General features: G+C 41.1%; 1 protein-coding gene across 1 annotated transcript in view; it reads left to right on the plus strand.

Moving 5' to 3' along the window:
• The window catches only part of LOC137097905 (sorting nexin-8-like), a 56824-nt gene that overhangs the window by 11856 nt on the left and 26618 nt on the right, over window positions 1-18350 (plus strand). Inside the window, exons 2-3 of the mRNA XM_067473320.1 lie at window positions 13194-13384; window positions 17534-17651. Coding sequence (XP_067329421.1) covers window positions 13194-13384; window positions 17534-17651 — 309 coding nt within the window. The remainder of the gene's footprint in view (window positions 1-13193; window positions 13385-17533; window positions 17652-18350) is intronic.

Here is an 18350-nt window from a genome sequence, read left to right on the forward strand (position 1 = left end):
AAGTAGGTATTACGGGTTATATGGCTGTGTGGACTCAGATAACCCAGTTCAAAGTAGGTATTGCGGGTTATATGGCAGTGTGGACTCAGATAACCCAGTTCAAAGTAGGTATTGCGGGTTATATGGCAGTGTGGACTCAATTAACCCAGTTCAAAGTAGGTATTGCGGGTTATATGGCAGTGTGGACTCAGATAACCCAGTTCAAAGTAGGTATTGCGGGTTATATGGCAGTGTGGACTCAATTAACCCAGTTCAAAGTAGGTATTGCGGGTTATATGGCAGTGTGGACTCAGATAACCCAGTTCAAAGTAGGTATTGCGGGTTATATGGCAGTGTGGACTCAATTAACCCAGTTCAAAGTAGGTATTGCGGGTTATATGGCAGTGTGGACTTAGATAACTCAGTGCAAAGTAGGTATTGCGGGTTATACGGCAGTGTGGACTCAGATAACCCAGTTCAAAGTAGGTATTGCGGGTTATATGGCAGTGTGGACTCAGATAACCCAGTCCAAAGTAGGTATAGCGTGTTATATGGAAGTGTGGACTCAGATAACCCGATTCAAATTAGGTATTGGTTTGACTAGAGAATTACCATCTGAAGCAGCCAAATTCTATCATTGAATGCCCTTTGATTGTAGGTGAACTATAAATCCCAGCAACTACAACTCCCAAATGTCAAGGTCTGTTTTTCCCAAACTCCACCAGTGTTCACATTTGGGAATATTGAGTATCCATGCCAAGTTGGGCCAGATCCATCATTGTTTGAATCCACAGTGCTCTCTGGATGTAGGTGAACTACAACTCCCAAACTCAAGTTCCATGCCCACCAAACCCTTCCAGTATTTTCTGTTGCTCATGGGAGTCCTGTGAGCCACGTTTGGTTCAGTTCCATCATTGGTGGAGTTCAGAATGCTCTTCGATTATAGGTGAACTATAAATCCCAGCAACTACAACTCCCAAATGACAAAATCAATTTTTTTGAGTGATGGTCACTCCTTGGGTTAGTAGGTGTCTTGTTCCAGAAGCATTCTCTCCTGATGTTTCGCCCACATCTCTGGGAGGCATTCTCACAGGTTCTGAGGTTTGTTAGAAACCAGGCAAGTGAGGTTTATATATCTGTGGAATGATGTCCAGGGTGGGAGACAAAACTCTTGTCTGCTTGAGGCAAGGGTGAATGTTCCCATTGGCCACCTTGATTAGCACTGAATGGCCTTGCAGCTTCAAAGCCTGGCTGCTTCCTGCCTGGGGGAATCCTTTGTTGGGAGGTGTTAGCCGGCCCTGATTGTTTCATGTCTGGAGTTTCCTTGCTTTTTTTGTGTTGCTATTTATTTACTGTCCTGATTTTGGAGTTTTTATATAAAAAAATATTGGTAGCCAGATTTTGTTCATTTTCATATTTTCCTCCTTTCTGTTGAAATTGTCCACTTGCTTGTGGATTTCAGTGGCTTCTCTGTGTCGTTTGACGTGGTGGTGGCACAAATACCCAAGATGCCCAAATTTGAATACTGGTAGTGTAGGTGGGGATTGATTTTTATCATTTGGGAGTTGTAGTTGCTGGGATTTATAGTTCACCTACAATCACAGAGCATTCTGAACTCCACCAACGATGGAAATGAACCAAACTTGGCACACAGAATTCCCATGACTACAGAAAATACTGGAAGGATTTTTGTGGGTTGAGTTGGGTTTTAATAACTACTTGTATGTGGTTTTTAGCCTAGATTTTACAATTTGTTGAAGTTTGAAGCATATAACCCCTTGGATTTGGTGTGGATGTGCGGGACTGGGTCCCCCTATTATGATTTGGTCATTGACCGTAATAAAGTTTGCTTACTTACTTACTGGAAGGGATTGGTGGACATTGAGTTTGAGTTTTGGAATTCACCTACAAGGGTTGAATGAAAAGTAATGCCCCCACCTTCGTAACTCCTCAACAGATGGCAGTACTGGTATGTGGCAGGAACTGGCTTGTTCAGTAGACTCTCCTCTACAGTTCCATTTTGGCGGGAAGCCTTAGCATTGAACGGTTGTGTTGTTAAAGTGCAAAGTACGGAACCCTGCGCGGACGGTCGGTCAATGCGACTTAGCAAGGTGCAGTCATTGAATTCTTGACAGCAGAAGGTGTCACCCCAAAGGAGATTCCTCAGAGAATGCAAGCTGTTTATGGTGATTGTGTTGATGTGAATACTGTGCATTGTTGAGGTGGGAACATCTGACTGGCGTGACAAACAAAGAGTTGGACCATACCATTCAACTGTGGACAAGTCTACATAGGGACCACTAAACGCAACATTGCCCAAACATGAATCAAGGAACATGAAAGGCACTGCAGACAACTTCAGCCAGAGATGTCAGCCATAGCAGAGCACCTGATGAACCAGCATATTATGTGAGAACACAGACATGCTGGACCACTCTCACAACCACCATGTCAGACTACACAGAGAAGCCATTGAAATTCACAAGCTCATGGACAATTCCAACAGAAAGGAGAAAACCATAAAAATGAACAAAATCTAGCTAAGGTATAAAAAACTCTAAAATTACTACAGCAAAACAACAAAACAACAGAGAGGAAACAATCAGGGACATCTAATCACCTCTCAATAAAAGATTGCCCCAGGCACTGACAGGCCATCAAATGCTAATCAAGGTGGTCAGTTCAAACATTCACACCTAGCTCCCACGGACAGGAGTTTTTGTCCCACCCTGGTCATTCCACAGATATATATATAAACCCACTTTCCTAGTTCCAACAGACCTCACTACCTCTGAGGATGCTTGCCATAGATGCAGGTGAAACGTCAGGAGAGAATGCCTCTAGAACATCGCCATATAGCCTGAAAAAACCTACTACAACCCAAAGAGTTGGACATCCTATGACAGCAACCACCGGGTTTCACAAACAAAAGGTTGACAGATAGATTCAGGACGATCGTCGTATCACTCAGAGAGAAATGTCAAGCATAATCGGCATTTCACAAGAGCGTGTGGGTCACATTATTGCTTTGCTTGGCTCTCGGAAGATCTGTGCACGATGGGTTGCGGAAACAGAGTGTCAACTTCTTCTGTGACAGCTTCGGAAAACTTGTTGGCAGAAATGTATATCCAATTGTTTGGTGATTATGTGGAAAAGTGAATAGTGGTAGTTAAAGAGCTGATTCTAAGGATTATTTCTGTGATTGGGTTTTTGTAGGTTTCTCCGGGCTCTATGGCCATGGTCTAGAGGCATTCTCTCCTGACGTTTCGCCTGCATCTATGGCAAGCATCCTCAGAGGGAGTGAAGTCCTCTGTGATTGATTTATTAAAATATTCCCATCCAAAGCCAAGGAACGAAGGTGGAGGCATTAGTTTTCATTTTATTTTATTTATTTATTTATTTATTTATTATTCGAACTTATATGCCGCCACTCCCCTGGGGCTCGGAGCGGCTTACAATAATAGCTAAATCTAACAAAATTTAAAAACAATTTAAAACAATTTAAAAACAACAATATCAAACATTAAAAGCCTGTCGAAACAGGTATGTCTTACATGCCCTGCGAAAAGCTGGTAAGTCCCGCAAGGCACAGACTTCAGGTGGCAGAGTATTCCAGAGTGATGGTGCCACTGCTGTGAAGGCTCTGCGTCTGGTTGCTGTTAGACGCAAGGTCTTGACACTGGGGACTTCCAATAGGTCTTGGTCCTCAGAACGGAGGGATCTCTGGGGTTGGGAGGGGGTGAGACGGTCCCTCAGATACATCGGCCCCAGACCATGCAAGGCCTTCAAGGTGAGTACCATCACTTTGAAAGTGATCCGATGCTCAACTGGTAACCAATGCAGCTGCAGTAAGATTAGGGTTATGTGGCATCTCATTGGAATTCCCGCAAGAAGCCGAGCAGTTGCATTTTGTACCAACTTGAGCCAATAGTCCAGAGGACAGGAGCAGAATTCAAAACGAACTTGACAGATTAGAGAGATGGGCCAAAACTAACAAAATGAAGTTCAACAGTGACAAATGCAAGATACTCCACTTTGGCAGAAAAAATGAAATGCAAAGATACAGAATGGGGGACGCCTGGCTCGAGAGCAGTACGTGTGAAAAAGATCTTGGAGTCCTCGTGGACAACAAGTTAAACATGAGCCAACAATGTGATGTGGCGGCAAAAAAAGCCAATGGGATTTTGGCCTGCATCAATAGGAGCATAGTGTCTAGATCTAAGGAAGTAATGCTACCCCTCTATTCTGCTTTGGTTAGACCACATCTGGAATATTGTGTCCAATTCTGGGCACCACAATTCAAGAGAGATATTGACAAGCTGGAATGTGTCCAGAGGAGGGCGACTAAAATGATCAAGGGTCTGGAGAACAAGCCCTATGAGGAGCGGCTTAGGGAACTGGGCATGTTTAGCCTGAAGAAGAGAAGGCTGAGAGGAGATATGATAGCCATGGATAAATATGTGAGAGGAAGCCACAGGGAGGAGGGAGCAAGCTTGTTTTCTGCTTCCTTGGAGACTAGGACGCAATGGAACAATGGCTTCAAACTACAAGAGAGGAGATTCCATCTGAACATTAGGAACAACTTCCTGACTGTGAGAGCCGTTCAGCAGTGGAACTCTCTGCCCCGGAGTGTGGTGGAGGCTCCTTCTTTGGAAGCTTTTAAGCAGAGGCTGGATGGCCATCTGTCAGGGGTGATTTGAATGCAATATTCCTGCTTCTTGGCAGAATGGGGTTGGACTGGATGGCCCAGGAGGTCTCTTCCAACTCTTTGATTCTATGATTCTATGATTCCGGATCACCGACAGGGGAAGGCCAATGTAGAGGGCATTACAGTAGTCCAGTCTTGAGATGACCGTGGTCTGGATCACCGTAGCTAGGTCGTCCCTGGATAAGTAGGGGGCCAACTGTCTAGCCTGCCGCAGATGAAAGAAGGCGGTTCTGCTAACGGCGGAGACCTGGGCCTCCATCGTCAGCAGAGGGTCCAAAAGGACTCCCAGACTCTTGACCAATGATGACGGGCGTAGCGCCTCACTGTCCAGGGTAGGCAGCTGGATGTCAGCCTCACGTCGATACCGGGCAAGATTTTGGAAAAGATTGTTAAGGAAGCGGTCTGCAAACACTTAGAAACAAATGCAGTCATCGCTAATAGTCAACATGGATTTATCAAAAACAAGTCATGCCAGACTAATCTGATCTCTTTCTTCGATAGAGTTACAAGCTGGGTAGATGCGGGGAATGCCGTGGATGTAGCGTACCTGGATTTCAGTAAGGCCTTCGACAAGGTCCCCCATGACCTTCTGGCAAGGAAACTAGTCCAATGTGGGCTAGGCAAAACTACGGTGAGGTGGATCTGTAATTGGTTAAGTGGACGAACACAGAGAGTGCTCACTAATGCTTCCTCCTCATCTTGGAAAGAAGTGACAAGTGGAGTGCCGCAGGGTTCCGTCCTGGGCCCGGTCCTGTTCAACATCTTTATTAATGACTTAGATGAAGGGCTAGAAGGCATGATCATCAAGTTTGCAGACGACACCAAATTGGGAGGGATAGCCAATACTCCAGAGGACAGGAGCAGGATTCAAAACGATCTTGACAGATTAGAGAGATGGGCCAAAACTAACAAAATGAAGTTCAACAGTGACAAATGCAAGATACTCCACTTTGGCAGAAAAAATGAAATGCAAAGATACTTCCTGACTGTGAGAGCCGTTCAGCAGTGGAACTCTCTGCCCCGGAGTGTGGTGGAGGCTCCCTCTTTGGAAGCTTTTAAGCAGAGGCTGGATGGCCATCTGTCAGGGGTGATTTGAATGCAATATTCCTGCTTCTTGGCAGGGGGTTGGACTGGATGGCCCATGAGGTCTCTTCCAACTCTTTGATTCTATGATTCTATGTCCCTATGTCCCCACTGCCCAGCCATAGGATCTCCGTCTTTGCTGGATTCACCCTCAACCTGCTGGCACGCAACCATCCAGTCACGGCCTCGAGGCACTGATGGAAACAATCGGGTACAGAGTCTGGTTGGCCTTCCATCTTCAGCACCAACTGAGTGTCATCGGCATACTGGTAACACTCAAGCCCAAAACCTTGAACCAGCTGAGCAAGTGGTCGCATATAGATGTTAAATAACCCTCACTCAACCCTCGTATAACAATTCTTGGCCAGACAGAATATTCCAAGCAACGCAGCTGTTTCTTATTGAAGATTGTTTTTGAGAGAGATTTTCCTGGCTTTGGAGGAAGGGAAGAAGTGCAGAAGCAAGATGGTCTCTGTCTCTTAAGGAAGCTTCACACAAAATTCTCGCTGTGCTGTTGTCACTGGGGACTTCCTCTTAAAAACACAGCATTGCACAAACACCCTTCATTCTAAGAACTTCTTATTAGAAGGTTGTTTATCTTCTGATGGCGTGCGTGTTTCCCCTGTTGCTTCAAGTACTCGTTTTTTAGGAAGCAGGACTTTCAAAAAGTCTTTGGAATTGACCTTTGGTAAACTGCATTCCATTTCTAGCTCCTGGCTTTTTTTGTGTGTATTTTATTTTTTGTTACAGGGGAAGATAGGAGAGAAGAAAAGGAAATGCTGATGAACAATGTTTTTTATTATTATGTTCAGTTTTTTTGGCTCTGGAAGGATAGGGAAACATCTGTTTTTTGCTAAGGGGAAACTGGGCTCCCCACGCTATTTGAAGCCCCCTCTTCCTTCCAAAGTCCTGGCTTGAGATAGCAATGATGAAACCTTGACTGCTCTTCCTGATGGATTTACTTGTGTTTCCTGGATCATATTTTCTTTTCTTGTTATTGGAATCTTTGTTATGCTGTGGCTGCTGCTGGGATGCCTGCATTCTGCTTTATGGTCCCTTCCAACAATGGGATGTGGCGGAAAAAAAAAGCCTCAAATAGCCCAAAAAAAGGGATTTTGGCCTGCATCAATAGGAGCATAGTAGACCTAGGGAAGTCATGCTCCCCATGCTCTATTCCGCTCTGGTTAGACCACACCTGGAATATTGCGTCCAATTCTGGGCACCACAATTCAAGAGAGATATTGACAAGCTGGAATGTGTCCAGAGGAGAGCGACTAAAATGATCAAGGGTCTGGAGAACAAGCCCTATGAGGAGTGGCTGAAGGAGTTTAGCCTGAAGAAGAGAAGGCTGAGAGGAGATATGATAGCCACGTATAAATATGTGAGAGGAAGCCACAGGGAGGAGGGAGCAAGCTTGTTTTCTGCTTCCTTGGAGACTAGGATGCAATGGAACATTGCCTTCAAACTACAAGAGAGGAGATTCCATCTGAACACGAGGAAGAACTTCCTGACTGTGAGAGCCGTTCAGCAGTGGAACTCTCTGCCCCGGAGTGTGGTGGAGGCTCCTTCTTTGGAAACTTTTAAACAGAGGCTGGATGGCCATCTGTCAGGGGTGATTTGAATGCCATATTCCTGCTTCTTGGCAGGGGGTTGAACTGGATGGCCCATGAGGTCTCTTCTAACTCTTTGATTCTATGATTCCAAGATTAAGAATCTATATACTTGAGTATAAGCCTAGTTTTTCAGCCCCCTTTTTAGGCTGAAAAAGTTCCCCTCGTCTTATACTCGAGTCAAGGTTATTTATTACTTTACTTTGTTATTAGTATCATTTTATTACATGTATTATTTTAATATATTAATTATTATTATATTTACATTATTTTACTCTACAGTATTATTATTTTATTACTCTATTTATTATTACTATTATTATTATTTATTTACAGAAGTGGTCAATATTTTCTAATGGTAAATCACCAGCAGTTATAAGATCCATCAACCAAAAGGTTGCAGGTTCGAAGCCCCAGGTTGCTGTGAGTTGCCGACTGTCAGCCTAGCTCTTTGTTTACCTAAGCAATTCGAAAACAGCTTTAGCTGTAACTAAAGAAATTAGGTACCGCTAAAAGCAGTGGGAGGTGTTTTATGATGGCATAAGAAAAAATCAGAAAATGCTGGGCAACCAAAAGGAAGGAGGAAGTCCTGATGACTCTTTGTCACAGAGGATAGAGCAACAGCACCCCCTGGACTCAAGCCCAACCTTCCATGGCACCAAAAACAGCTGGACACAGTTGAAACAAACCACCTCCTTCTGTTCCATCTGTGTATTGTCTATTCAAAGTGGCATTGCATTTTTGCCGTGTATATGTACTGTGATCCGCCTTGAGTCCCCTTCAGGGCAGAGTATAAATAAAGTGTTGTTGTTGTTGCTGTTGTTGTTGTTGTTAAGCTAGCACTATTTCTGGCTTTGCAGAGGGATTGGCTGGTGACTTCTGGAAGAGCACTTTGATTGAGTTTTTTGTATGCTTCTGCAAAGATGTTTAGAGTGGCTTGTAGGTCTTTTTCTGAATGTGCACAGACTACATTATCATCAGCATATTGGAGTTCTATAACAGATGTTATTGAGACCTTGGTTTTGACTTTAAATAGCTTGCCATCTGTCATACAGATAATTTCCACTCAGGTGGGAAGATGAAGTATCATAGCGATGAGGTTGGAAAATAAGATTGGGAGAATAGCACATCCCGGTTCTGTATGCGTGAAGGATTTCTATACTGCTAACCCAGCAGAAGCACATATGCATTTTCCATTTGCCTTTTAGAGGCAACTGTAATATTTTAACAACCTTGTTGTTGCTGATTGGTTATCTAATGAAACCATGCCTTGGGTGGACCATGCACCAGAAGAACGGAAGCGATAGATAAGATATCATGCTTAAAAAACCTCTCATCTTTCAGTAGGATCTGGTTCTTATCTTTCTTTTGGAAGACATAAATTCATAACAGATGGGTGCATGTGGCGGAAGAACTGAACTGTGAAAATGAGTGTCGGAGTGTGTAAATAACAACTAGAGTGGGGACAAGTATATCTTATTGGATTTCCTTTATGTGAGAAATGGTCTTTCGGTTGGAAGATCTGTCTTTCAAATAGCCGTATAGTATGATATCGTATTTTCCTGGCAGTACCCAAAGGCAGGCGTTTTTGGCCCATAGTCAGGTACTCCCTGTCAGTTTAAGAGTAATAACAATCTCAGAAATAATAGTAATTGTGACCTGTGCATAATGCAAAGGTAAAGGTTTCCCCTTGACATTAAGTCTAGTTGTGTCTGACTTCGGGGGGTTGGTGCTCATTTCCATTTCTAAGCCAAAGAACCGGTGTTGTCCATAGGCACCTCCAAGGCCATGTGGCCGGCATGTCTGCATGGATCGCCGTTACCTTCCCGCCGAGGCAGTACCTATTGATATACTCATATTTGCGTGTTTTTGAACTGCTAGGTTGGCAGAAGCTGGAGCTAACAGTGGGACCCCGCTCCCCGGATTTGAACCACCGACCTTTCGGACAGCAAGTTTAGCAGCTCAGTGGTTTAACGTGCTGCGCCACAGAGGGCTAAATGTTTTTATCTGCTACCAATTATGAAATAAATTTGGTGGGCTTTGGTGCGGCTGGCAAGACCGCATGGAGTGCCATTACCTTCCCCACCGAGGCAGTACCTATTGATCTACTCATATTTGCATTTTTTCGAACTGCTAGGTTTGCAAAAGCTGGGGCTAATAGTGGGAGTTCACCCTAATCCCCGGATTTGAACCACCGACCTTTTGGTCAGCAAGTTCAGCAGCTCAGCAGTTTAACCTGCTGCGCCACAGAGGGCTAAATGTATTTATCTTCTGACAATTACAAAATAAATGTGGTGAGCTTTTATTTTTTTAATCCTCTACCAATTATAAAATAAACGTGGTGGCTGGCATGACTGCATGGAGCACCGTTGCCTTCCCGCTGAGGCGGTACCTATTGATCAACTCACATTTGCATGATTTTGAACTGCTAGGTTGGCAGAAGCTGGGGCTAACAGCAGGAGCTCACCCCACTCCCCAGATTCGAACCACCGACCTTTTGGTCAGCAAGTTCAGCAGCTCAGCAGTTTAACCTGCTGCGCCACAGAGGGCTAAATGTATTTATCTTCCACCAATTATAAAATAAATGTGGTGAGCTTTTATTTTTCTAATCCTCCACCAATTATAAAATAAACATGGTGGCTGGCATGACTGCATGGAGCACTGTTGCCTTCCTGCCGCGGCGGTACCTATTGATCTACTCACATTTGCATGTTTTTGAACTGCTAGGTTGGCAGAAGCTGGGGCTAGCAGCAGGAGCTCACCCCGCTCCCCGGATTTGAACCACCAACCTTTCAGTCAGCAAGTTTAACCTGCAGTTTAACCCACTGCGTTATCGGGAACTCCTGCATAATGCATGCACAATATAATATTCTGCTGATATGTGGTATAGAGAAGCAATATGTTATAACATGCATGATATTAAAAAAAACATTATTTTAAGAATAACAGGAAGTTGTCGCTATCCATAGCAGGGTTGAAGTTTTTTTTCCCTTTTCTTGGTAGATTGTGGAACTGGTGGAGAAACACCAAAATTAGGGGAAGACAGGCAAAGAAAACTTCTGTTTTTTGACAATTGGCTGACATTGCATTGAGTTTTTTTTATGGCTGTTGTGGATTTTTCCCATTCTTTTCTTCTCCATTGCTTTTATTTATTTTATTTATTTATTTACTATATTTCTATACCGCCCTTCTCAGCCCGAGGGCGACTCAGGGCGGTTTACAAAACTGGCACAATTCGATGCCACAATAATATAAACAGTTAAAAGCATATAAACATCCATAAACAATAAAATCAATAAAACATAAATCCTACATATCTAATTTCCAGAATCTTTATCCGATTGCAATTGTCCAGCCGTTCCGAGGTCAAGTAATTATTTACTACATTGCATTTGAGAAAGCCTGCTACAAAACCAGGTTTTGACTTTTTTTTCGGAATGTTAGGAGAGTGGGAGCTTATCTAATATCTCTGGCGCGGGCGTTCCATACCTGAGGGGCCACCACTGAAAAGGCCCTATCTCTTGTCCCCGCCAACCAAACCTGTGAAGAAGGCGGGACTGAGAGCAGGGCCTCTCCAGAAGATTCCTGGATAGTTCATAAGGAGAGATAAGTTCGGACAAATAAGCAGGGCCAGAACCGTTTATTATTTATTTATGCTTTATTACATTGTGATGTTTACTACTGTAGTAAAGGTTAGTCCGAAAAGGCTCATTTGTAGCTGTTTTAATTATTTTATTTATCGTGTCAGGCAACTGGACAGTTGTATTACATTTTTGACAGAACAAACAAGCAAACATACAAAAGACACAGAGTTTGCAAGCTTGGTAGTTAAATGTCCTTTGACCAGTATCTGGCCACTTGGAGTGCTTTTGGTTTTGCTGCAAGGAGGTCCTCCACTGTGCATGTGGCAGGGCTCAGGTTGCATTGCAGCAGGTCGTCTGTAGTTTGCTCTTCTCCACACTTGCATGTTGTGGATTCCACTATGTAGCCCCATCTCTGAAGGTTGGCTCTGCATCTCGTGGTGCAAGAGCGCAGTCTGTTCAGCGCCTTCCAAGTTGCCCAGTCTTCTGTGTGCCCAGGGGGAAGTCTCTCATTTGGTATCAGCCATTGATTGAGGTTCTGGGTTTGAGCCTGCCACTTTTGGACTCTCGCTTGCTGAGGTGTTCCAGCGAGTGTCTCTGTAGATCTAAGAAAACTATTTCTTGATTTAAGTCGTTGACGTGCTGGCTGATACCCAAACAGGGGATGAGCTGGAGATGTCTCTGCCTTAGTCCTTTCACTATTGGCTGCCACTTCCCGGCGGATGTCAGGTGGTGCAATACCAGGTAGATAGTGTAATTTCTCCGTGGTGTAGGGCGCAGACACCCCGTGATAATGCGGCATGTCTCATTAAGAGCCACATCCACTGTTTTAGTGTGGTGAGATGTGTTCCACACTGGGCATGCATACTCAGCAGCAGAGTAGCATAGCGCAAGGGCAGATGTCTTCACTGTGTCTGGTTGTGATCCCCAGGTTGTGCCAGTCAGCTTTCGTATGATATTGTTTCTAGCGCCCACTTTTTGCTTGATGTTCAGGCAGTGCTTCTTGTAGGTCAGAGCACGGTCCAGAGTGACTCCCCGGTATTTGGGTGCGCTGCAATGCTCCAGTGGGATTCCTTCCCAGGTGATCCTCAGAGCTCGGGATGCTTCTCTGTTCTTGAGGGGACATGAGAGAAGCCTCCTCGCAGGATTGCAAGACATCCGGGCGTCCCCTGGGCAACGTGTTCGTAGACTGCTGATTCTCTCGCCACAGAAGGGAGGTAGATAGGCAAATAAAACTTCGGGTTTTTGACAATTGGCTGTCATTGCATTGAATTTTTATATGGCTGTTGTGGGCTTTTACAATGTTGTGTTGATATTATATTGTTTGCATTTATGTATTTTATTTTTTGGTTTTATTGTGTTATTGTGTTATATTGTTGTGTATTGTGCTGATGGGCATGGCCTTATGTAAGCCGCACCGAGTCCCCTTTGGGGGAGATGGAGCGGGGTATAAATAAAGTATTATTATTATTATTATTATTATTATTATTATTCTCATTCTTTTCTTCTCAATTGCTTCCATTACATTGTGATGTTTACTACTGAGAATGTTAGTCCTAAAAGGCTCATTTGTAGCTATTTTAATTGAAGGGCATAGATTGCCCTTCCATCCCCGAGAGGGAAGTGGATTTAGTCGAGGAGGAGGTTGAGAGCAGTACTTTGTTAAATTATTCTCCATGTAGTTAATTAGTGGGGGACTTCTGATGCTGTCTTAATTGAAGTCCTTTTGCCCTGACATTTCTGGGTTTCAAGACTGATGAAATGCAACATCTGCTTGACAGGAACCGTTTTAAATGCTTCTAGTTGCACATAGAGGTAAAATAATAGTTCTTTTCCTTCCACAGTTTGTTGTTATCGGATCCAAAAATGCCGACTCGGGGATTTGCTCAAATTCTTCTCTTAGTGGAAGCAAGCTACGCAGGAAATACTGGACTCTTGGCTGGCTTACAGTGTAGGATTTTTGGCATCTGTCCTTCTTGAGAAGAGCAAGCCTGTTTTATTAGCTCGTAGGTGTGAATATAGTTGTCCCTGATGTTATCAGAAGGAAGGTGATGATGTCTCTTCATTGTGGGCACGTCTCATTTGGAAGAAGTGGCTTTCTGGGTGTTTCTGGACTCAGCTTTCCCTGCAAGTCCTAAAGGACCAACTTTGTGTTTCCAGGGCTGTGATTTTTAGCAGCAGCAGCAGTGTTTTCTCTGGCATTTTATTTTATTTTTTCTTCTCCTCCCCTAGACTTTGCAAAGACTCTGATAAGTGACGTAAAAGAAGCAGACGATCCTCCGATGGAGGCACCCCCGGGAAACCCGCTAGTTCTTTCTCACACCTTGCAGGAGCTGCTGAGCAAGGACACGGTGCAGGTAGAGCTGATCCCGGAGAAAAAGGGTCTCTTTGTCAAGCATGTGGAGTATGAGGTTTCGAGCAAGGTAATGCCGCTTGCTGGTAAGCAGAGGGAAGACTGGGAATCGCTTTCTCAAGCTGCTTTTCTTTAGGGCAGTTGCTTGATTGAAAGTCTCTTGGGCATAGCCGGACTGACTGAAGAGACCAGAAGGTCTCAGATTTGTTTTTGTCTTTTTGCCTCGTAAGAGTGCCAACTGGTCTTGGATGTTTGTATCGTGGGTTCACAGCAAATGCCTGCCTGGGATAGTCCTAGGAATGGGGATTATTGCACGTATTCAAGTATAAGCCTAGCTTTTCAGCCCCTTTTTTTTAGGCTGAAAAAGTCCCCCTCAGCTTATATTTGAGTCAAGGTTATTTATTATTTAACTCTGTTATTATTGTTATTTTTATTACATTTATCATTTTACTCTGTTATTATTACATTTATTATTTTACTTTATTATTGTTGTTATTATTACATTTATTATTTATTCTATTTATTATTGTTATAATTACATTCCTTATTTTACTCTATTTATTATTATTATTATTATTACATTTCTTTTTCTACTCTCTTATTACTGTTATTACATTTTCATTATTTTACTCTTATTACATTTCTTTTTCTACTCTATTATTACTGTTATTATTACATTTCTATTATTTTATTCTATTATTATTACATTTCTTATTTTATTCTACTAATTATTATATTTCTTATTCTACTCTATTATTACTGTTATTATTACATTTCCATTATTTTATTCTATTATTATTATTATTACATTTCTTATTCTACTCTATTATTACTTTTATTATTACATTTCTATTATTTTACTCTATTATTATTACATTTATTATTTTACTCTATTATTACTGATATTATTATTATTACATTTCTTATTCTACTCTATTATTACTGTTATTACATTTCCATTGTTTTTCTCCATTATTATTATTATTACAGTTATTTTACTCTATTATTATTATTACATTTATTATTTTACTCTATTATTACTGTTATTATTATTATTATTACATTTCTTATTCTACTCTATTATTACTGTTACTGCATTTCCATTGTTTTTCTCCATTATTATTATTATTATTATTATTACAGTTATTATTTTACTCTATTTATTATTATTATTATTACATTTCTTATTCTACTCTAGTATTACTTTTATTATTACATTTCCATTATTTTAATCTATTATTATTACATTTCTTATTCTACTCTATTATTACTGTTGTTATTACATTTCCATTATTTTATTCTATTATTATTATTACATTTATTATTTTACTCTATTATTACTGTTATTATTATTACTACATTTCTTATTCTACTCTATTATTATTGTTATTACATTTCCATTGTTTTTCTCCATTATTATTATTACAGTTATTATTTTACTCTATTTATTATTATTATTACATTTCTTTTTCTATTCTATTATTACAGTTATTATTATATTTCCATTATTTTACTCTATTATTATTATTACATTTCTTATTCTATCTATTATTACTTTTATTATTACATTTCTATTATTTTACTCTATTGTTATTGTTATTACATTTATTATTCTACTCTATTATTACTGTTATTATTATATTTCCATTATTTTAATCTGTTATTATTATTCTATTCTATTCTTATTGTATTCTATTATTACTTTTACTATTATATTTCCATTATTTTATTCTATTATTATTATTACATTTATTATTTTACTCTATTATTACTGTTATTATTATTATTACATTTATTATTCTACTCTATTATTATTGTTATTACATTTCCATTGTTTTTCTCCATTATTATTATTATTATTACAGTTATTATTTTACTCTATTTATTATTATTATTATTACATTTCTTTTTCTACTCTTATTATTGTTATTATTAGTTATTATTTTACTCTATTTATTATTATTATTACATTTCTTTTTCTACTCTATTATTACTGTTATTATTACATTTCCATTATTTTATTCCATTATTATTATTACATTTCTTATTTTACTCTATTTATTATTATTATTATTATTATTATTATATTTCCATTATTTTAATCTGTTATTATTACCTTTCTTATTCTACTCTATTATTTCTTTTACTATTATATTTCTATTATTTTACTCTATTATGTTTGTTCTGCAATTCTGGGATCAATAAGAGGAACAATGCTTTTACATACAAGATACTTAATCATTGTTTAACAAATCTCATTCACTTAGTCAAACAGTAAAAAATGGGCTACAGTCGTAAGCAGTCATGGTAGAGCAGACACAAGAATGTGCGTGTTTTCAAAGATTTTATTGGAGCCATTTGCTTGCACCTGAACAGACATAAGGACTTTTGAAAGTGGAGAAAACAACTTGCTCGCCTTGGTGCATGACTGGCTGCAGTAAAATTTTCAAAACACTTCCAGCTGATTGATAGCTAAAGGGAGAAATTCAAAGTGTCAAACTAGATTAAGCAAATTGCATATTTCCCCTAGAGTTGTGAAAAACGTCTGTTTGTCATTGCATTTGATTTTCTTGAACTATGCATTTCATATTCAGAATGCTTTGTTTTTTTACTGGTCATTGGAATGTGAAACAGGTCGAATGTGTTGAGGCAAATCCTTCTGAAGAGAAGCAAATTACTGGGTTGTTGTAGGTTTTTTTGGGCTATATGGCCATGTTCTAGAGGCATTCTCTCCTGACGTTTCGCCTGCATCTATGGCAAGCATCCTAAGAGGTAGTGAGGTCTGTTGGAACTAGGAAAATGGGTTTATATATCTGTGGCATGACCAGGGTGGGACAAAGAACTCTTGTCTGTTGGACCTAGGTGTGAATGTTTCAACTATTTATTTATCCTGTCGGGCAACCAGACCATTGTATTAAATTTCTAACAGAACAAAACAAACAAACAGACAAAACACTAAGTTTGCAAGCTTGGTAGTTGATTAAATGTCCTTTGACCAGTATCTGGCCACTTGGAGTGCCTCTGGTGTTGCCGCAAGAAGGTCCTCCATGGTGCATGTGGCAGGGCTCAGGTTGCATTGCAGCAGGTGGTCTGTGGTTTCAACTGACCACCTTAGGAGCCCCAGGTGGCGCAGTGGGTTAAAACCCTGTGCCGGCAGGACTGAAGACCGACAGGTCGTAGGTTCGAATCCGGGGAGAGGCGGATGAGCTCCCTCTATCAGCTCTAGCTCCTCATGCGGGGACATGAGAGAAGCCTCCCACAAGGATGATAAAACATCAAAATCATCCGGGCGTCCCCTGGAAAACATCCTTGCAGACGGCCAATTCTCTTACAACAGGATTCTCGTGACACGACAAAAAAAAATGACCACCTTGATTAGCATTTGATGGCCTGGCAGTGCCTGGAGCAATCTTTTGTTGAGAGGTGATTAGATGCCTTTGATTGTTTCGTCTCTGCTGTTTTGCTGTTGTAATTTTAGACATCTAATCACCTCTCAACAAAAGATTGCCCCAGGCACTGCCAGGCCATCAAATGCTAATCAAGGTGGTCAGTTGAAACATTCACATTTAGCTCCAACAGACAAGAATTCTTTCTCCCACCCTGGTCACTCCACAGATATATAAACCCATTTTCCTACTTCCAACAGACCTCACTACCTCTGAGGATGCTTGCCATAGATGCAGGCGAAACGTCAGGAGAGAATGCCACTAGAACAGTGGTTCTCAACCTGGGGTCCCCAGATATTTTTGGCCTATAACTCCCAGAAATCCTAACAGTTGGTAAACTAGCTGGGATTTCTGGGAGTTGTAGGCCAAAAACATCTGGGGACCCCAGGTTGAGAACCACTGCTCTAGAACATGGCCATATAGCCTGAAAAAACCTACAACAACCCAGTGATTCCAGCCATGAAAGCCTTTGACAATACACAGAAGTGAATTACTTAAAGGAAATATATATTCTCAGATCTCATATTCATTTGGCCATATTCAATGTTCCTTAAGTATGTGCACCATTTTCCCTAGCTAGCTGTTCTGCACAATATACTTGTCAAGATAGTCAACAAGTTAATATTAACTTTGCCAGTGCATACTGGGAAAAGTTAATACAGTTGTATTAACTCTGGAATGGTTTGAAAGAGGATGATCTGTCACAGTGATGACCAGTGGCACGCTTCTCCCCTGCAGAAACACTTAAAACTTTTCCTCCATCTCTGTTGTAGCGTTTCAAGTGTTCTGTGTACAGGCGGTACAATGACTTTGTGGTCTTCCATGAGATGCTTCTCCAAAAGTTCCCGTATCGGATGGTCCCTGCGCTTCCCCCCAAAAGAATGCTTGGAGGCAAGTCTCGGGCTGATGGGATGGGGGTGGCAAATTTCAGAGAGTAGAAACATGAGTTTGCAAATCAACTTCACATCATGGTTTTACATCCATAAAATATTGGAAATTCCATAACTTTTTAGAAATAAGTGCACCATAACCTGATTGAAAAGGTAAAAATGATGTCACATCCATTTGGCAAATTTGAATCTCCATAAAAACATGGAGATCACCTTTTGAAAACCACTAATCAAGTGTGGATCAGAATTCAAAATGAACTTGACAGATTAGAGAGATGATTGGCCAAAACTAACAAAATGAAGTTCAACAGGGACAAATGCAAGATACTCCACTTTGGCAGGAAAAACGAAATGCAGAGATAAAAAATGGGGGACAATGCCTGGCTCGAGAGCAGTACCTGTGAAAAAGATCTTGGAGTTCTCGTAGACAACAAGTTAAACATGAGCCAACAATGTGATGTGGCGGCAAAAAAAGCTAATGGGATTTTGGCCTGCACGAATAGGAGCATAGTGTCTAGGTCCAGGGAAGTCATACTCCCCATGCTCTATTCCGCTTTGGTTAGACCACACGTGGAATATTGTGTCCAATTCTGGGCACCACAACTCAAGAGAGATATTGACAAGCTGGAATGTGTCCAGAGGAGGGTGACTAAAATGATCAAGGGTCTGGAGAAATAGCCCTATGAAGAGTGGCTTAAAG

This window comes from Anolis sagrei, chromosome X (genome assembly GCF_037176765.1).
Source record: "Anolis sagrei isolate rAnoSag1 chromosome X, rAnoSag1.mat, whole genome shotgun sequence".
In the NCBI taxonomy this organism is placed as follows: domain Eukaryota; kingdom Metazoa; phylum Chordata; class Lepidosauria; order Squamata; family Dactyloidae; genus Anolis; species Anolis sagrei.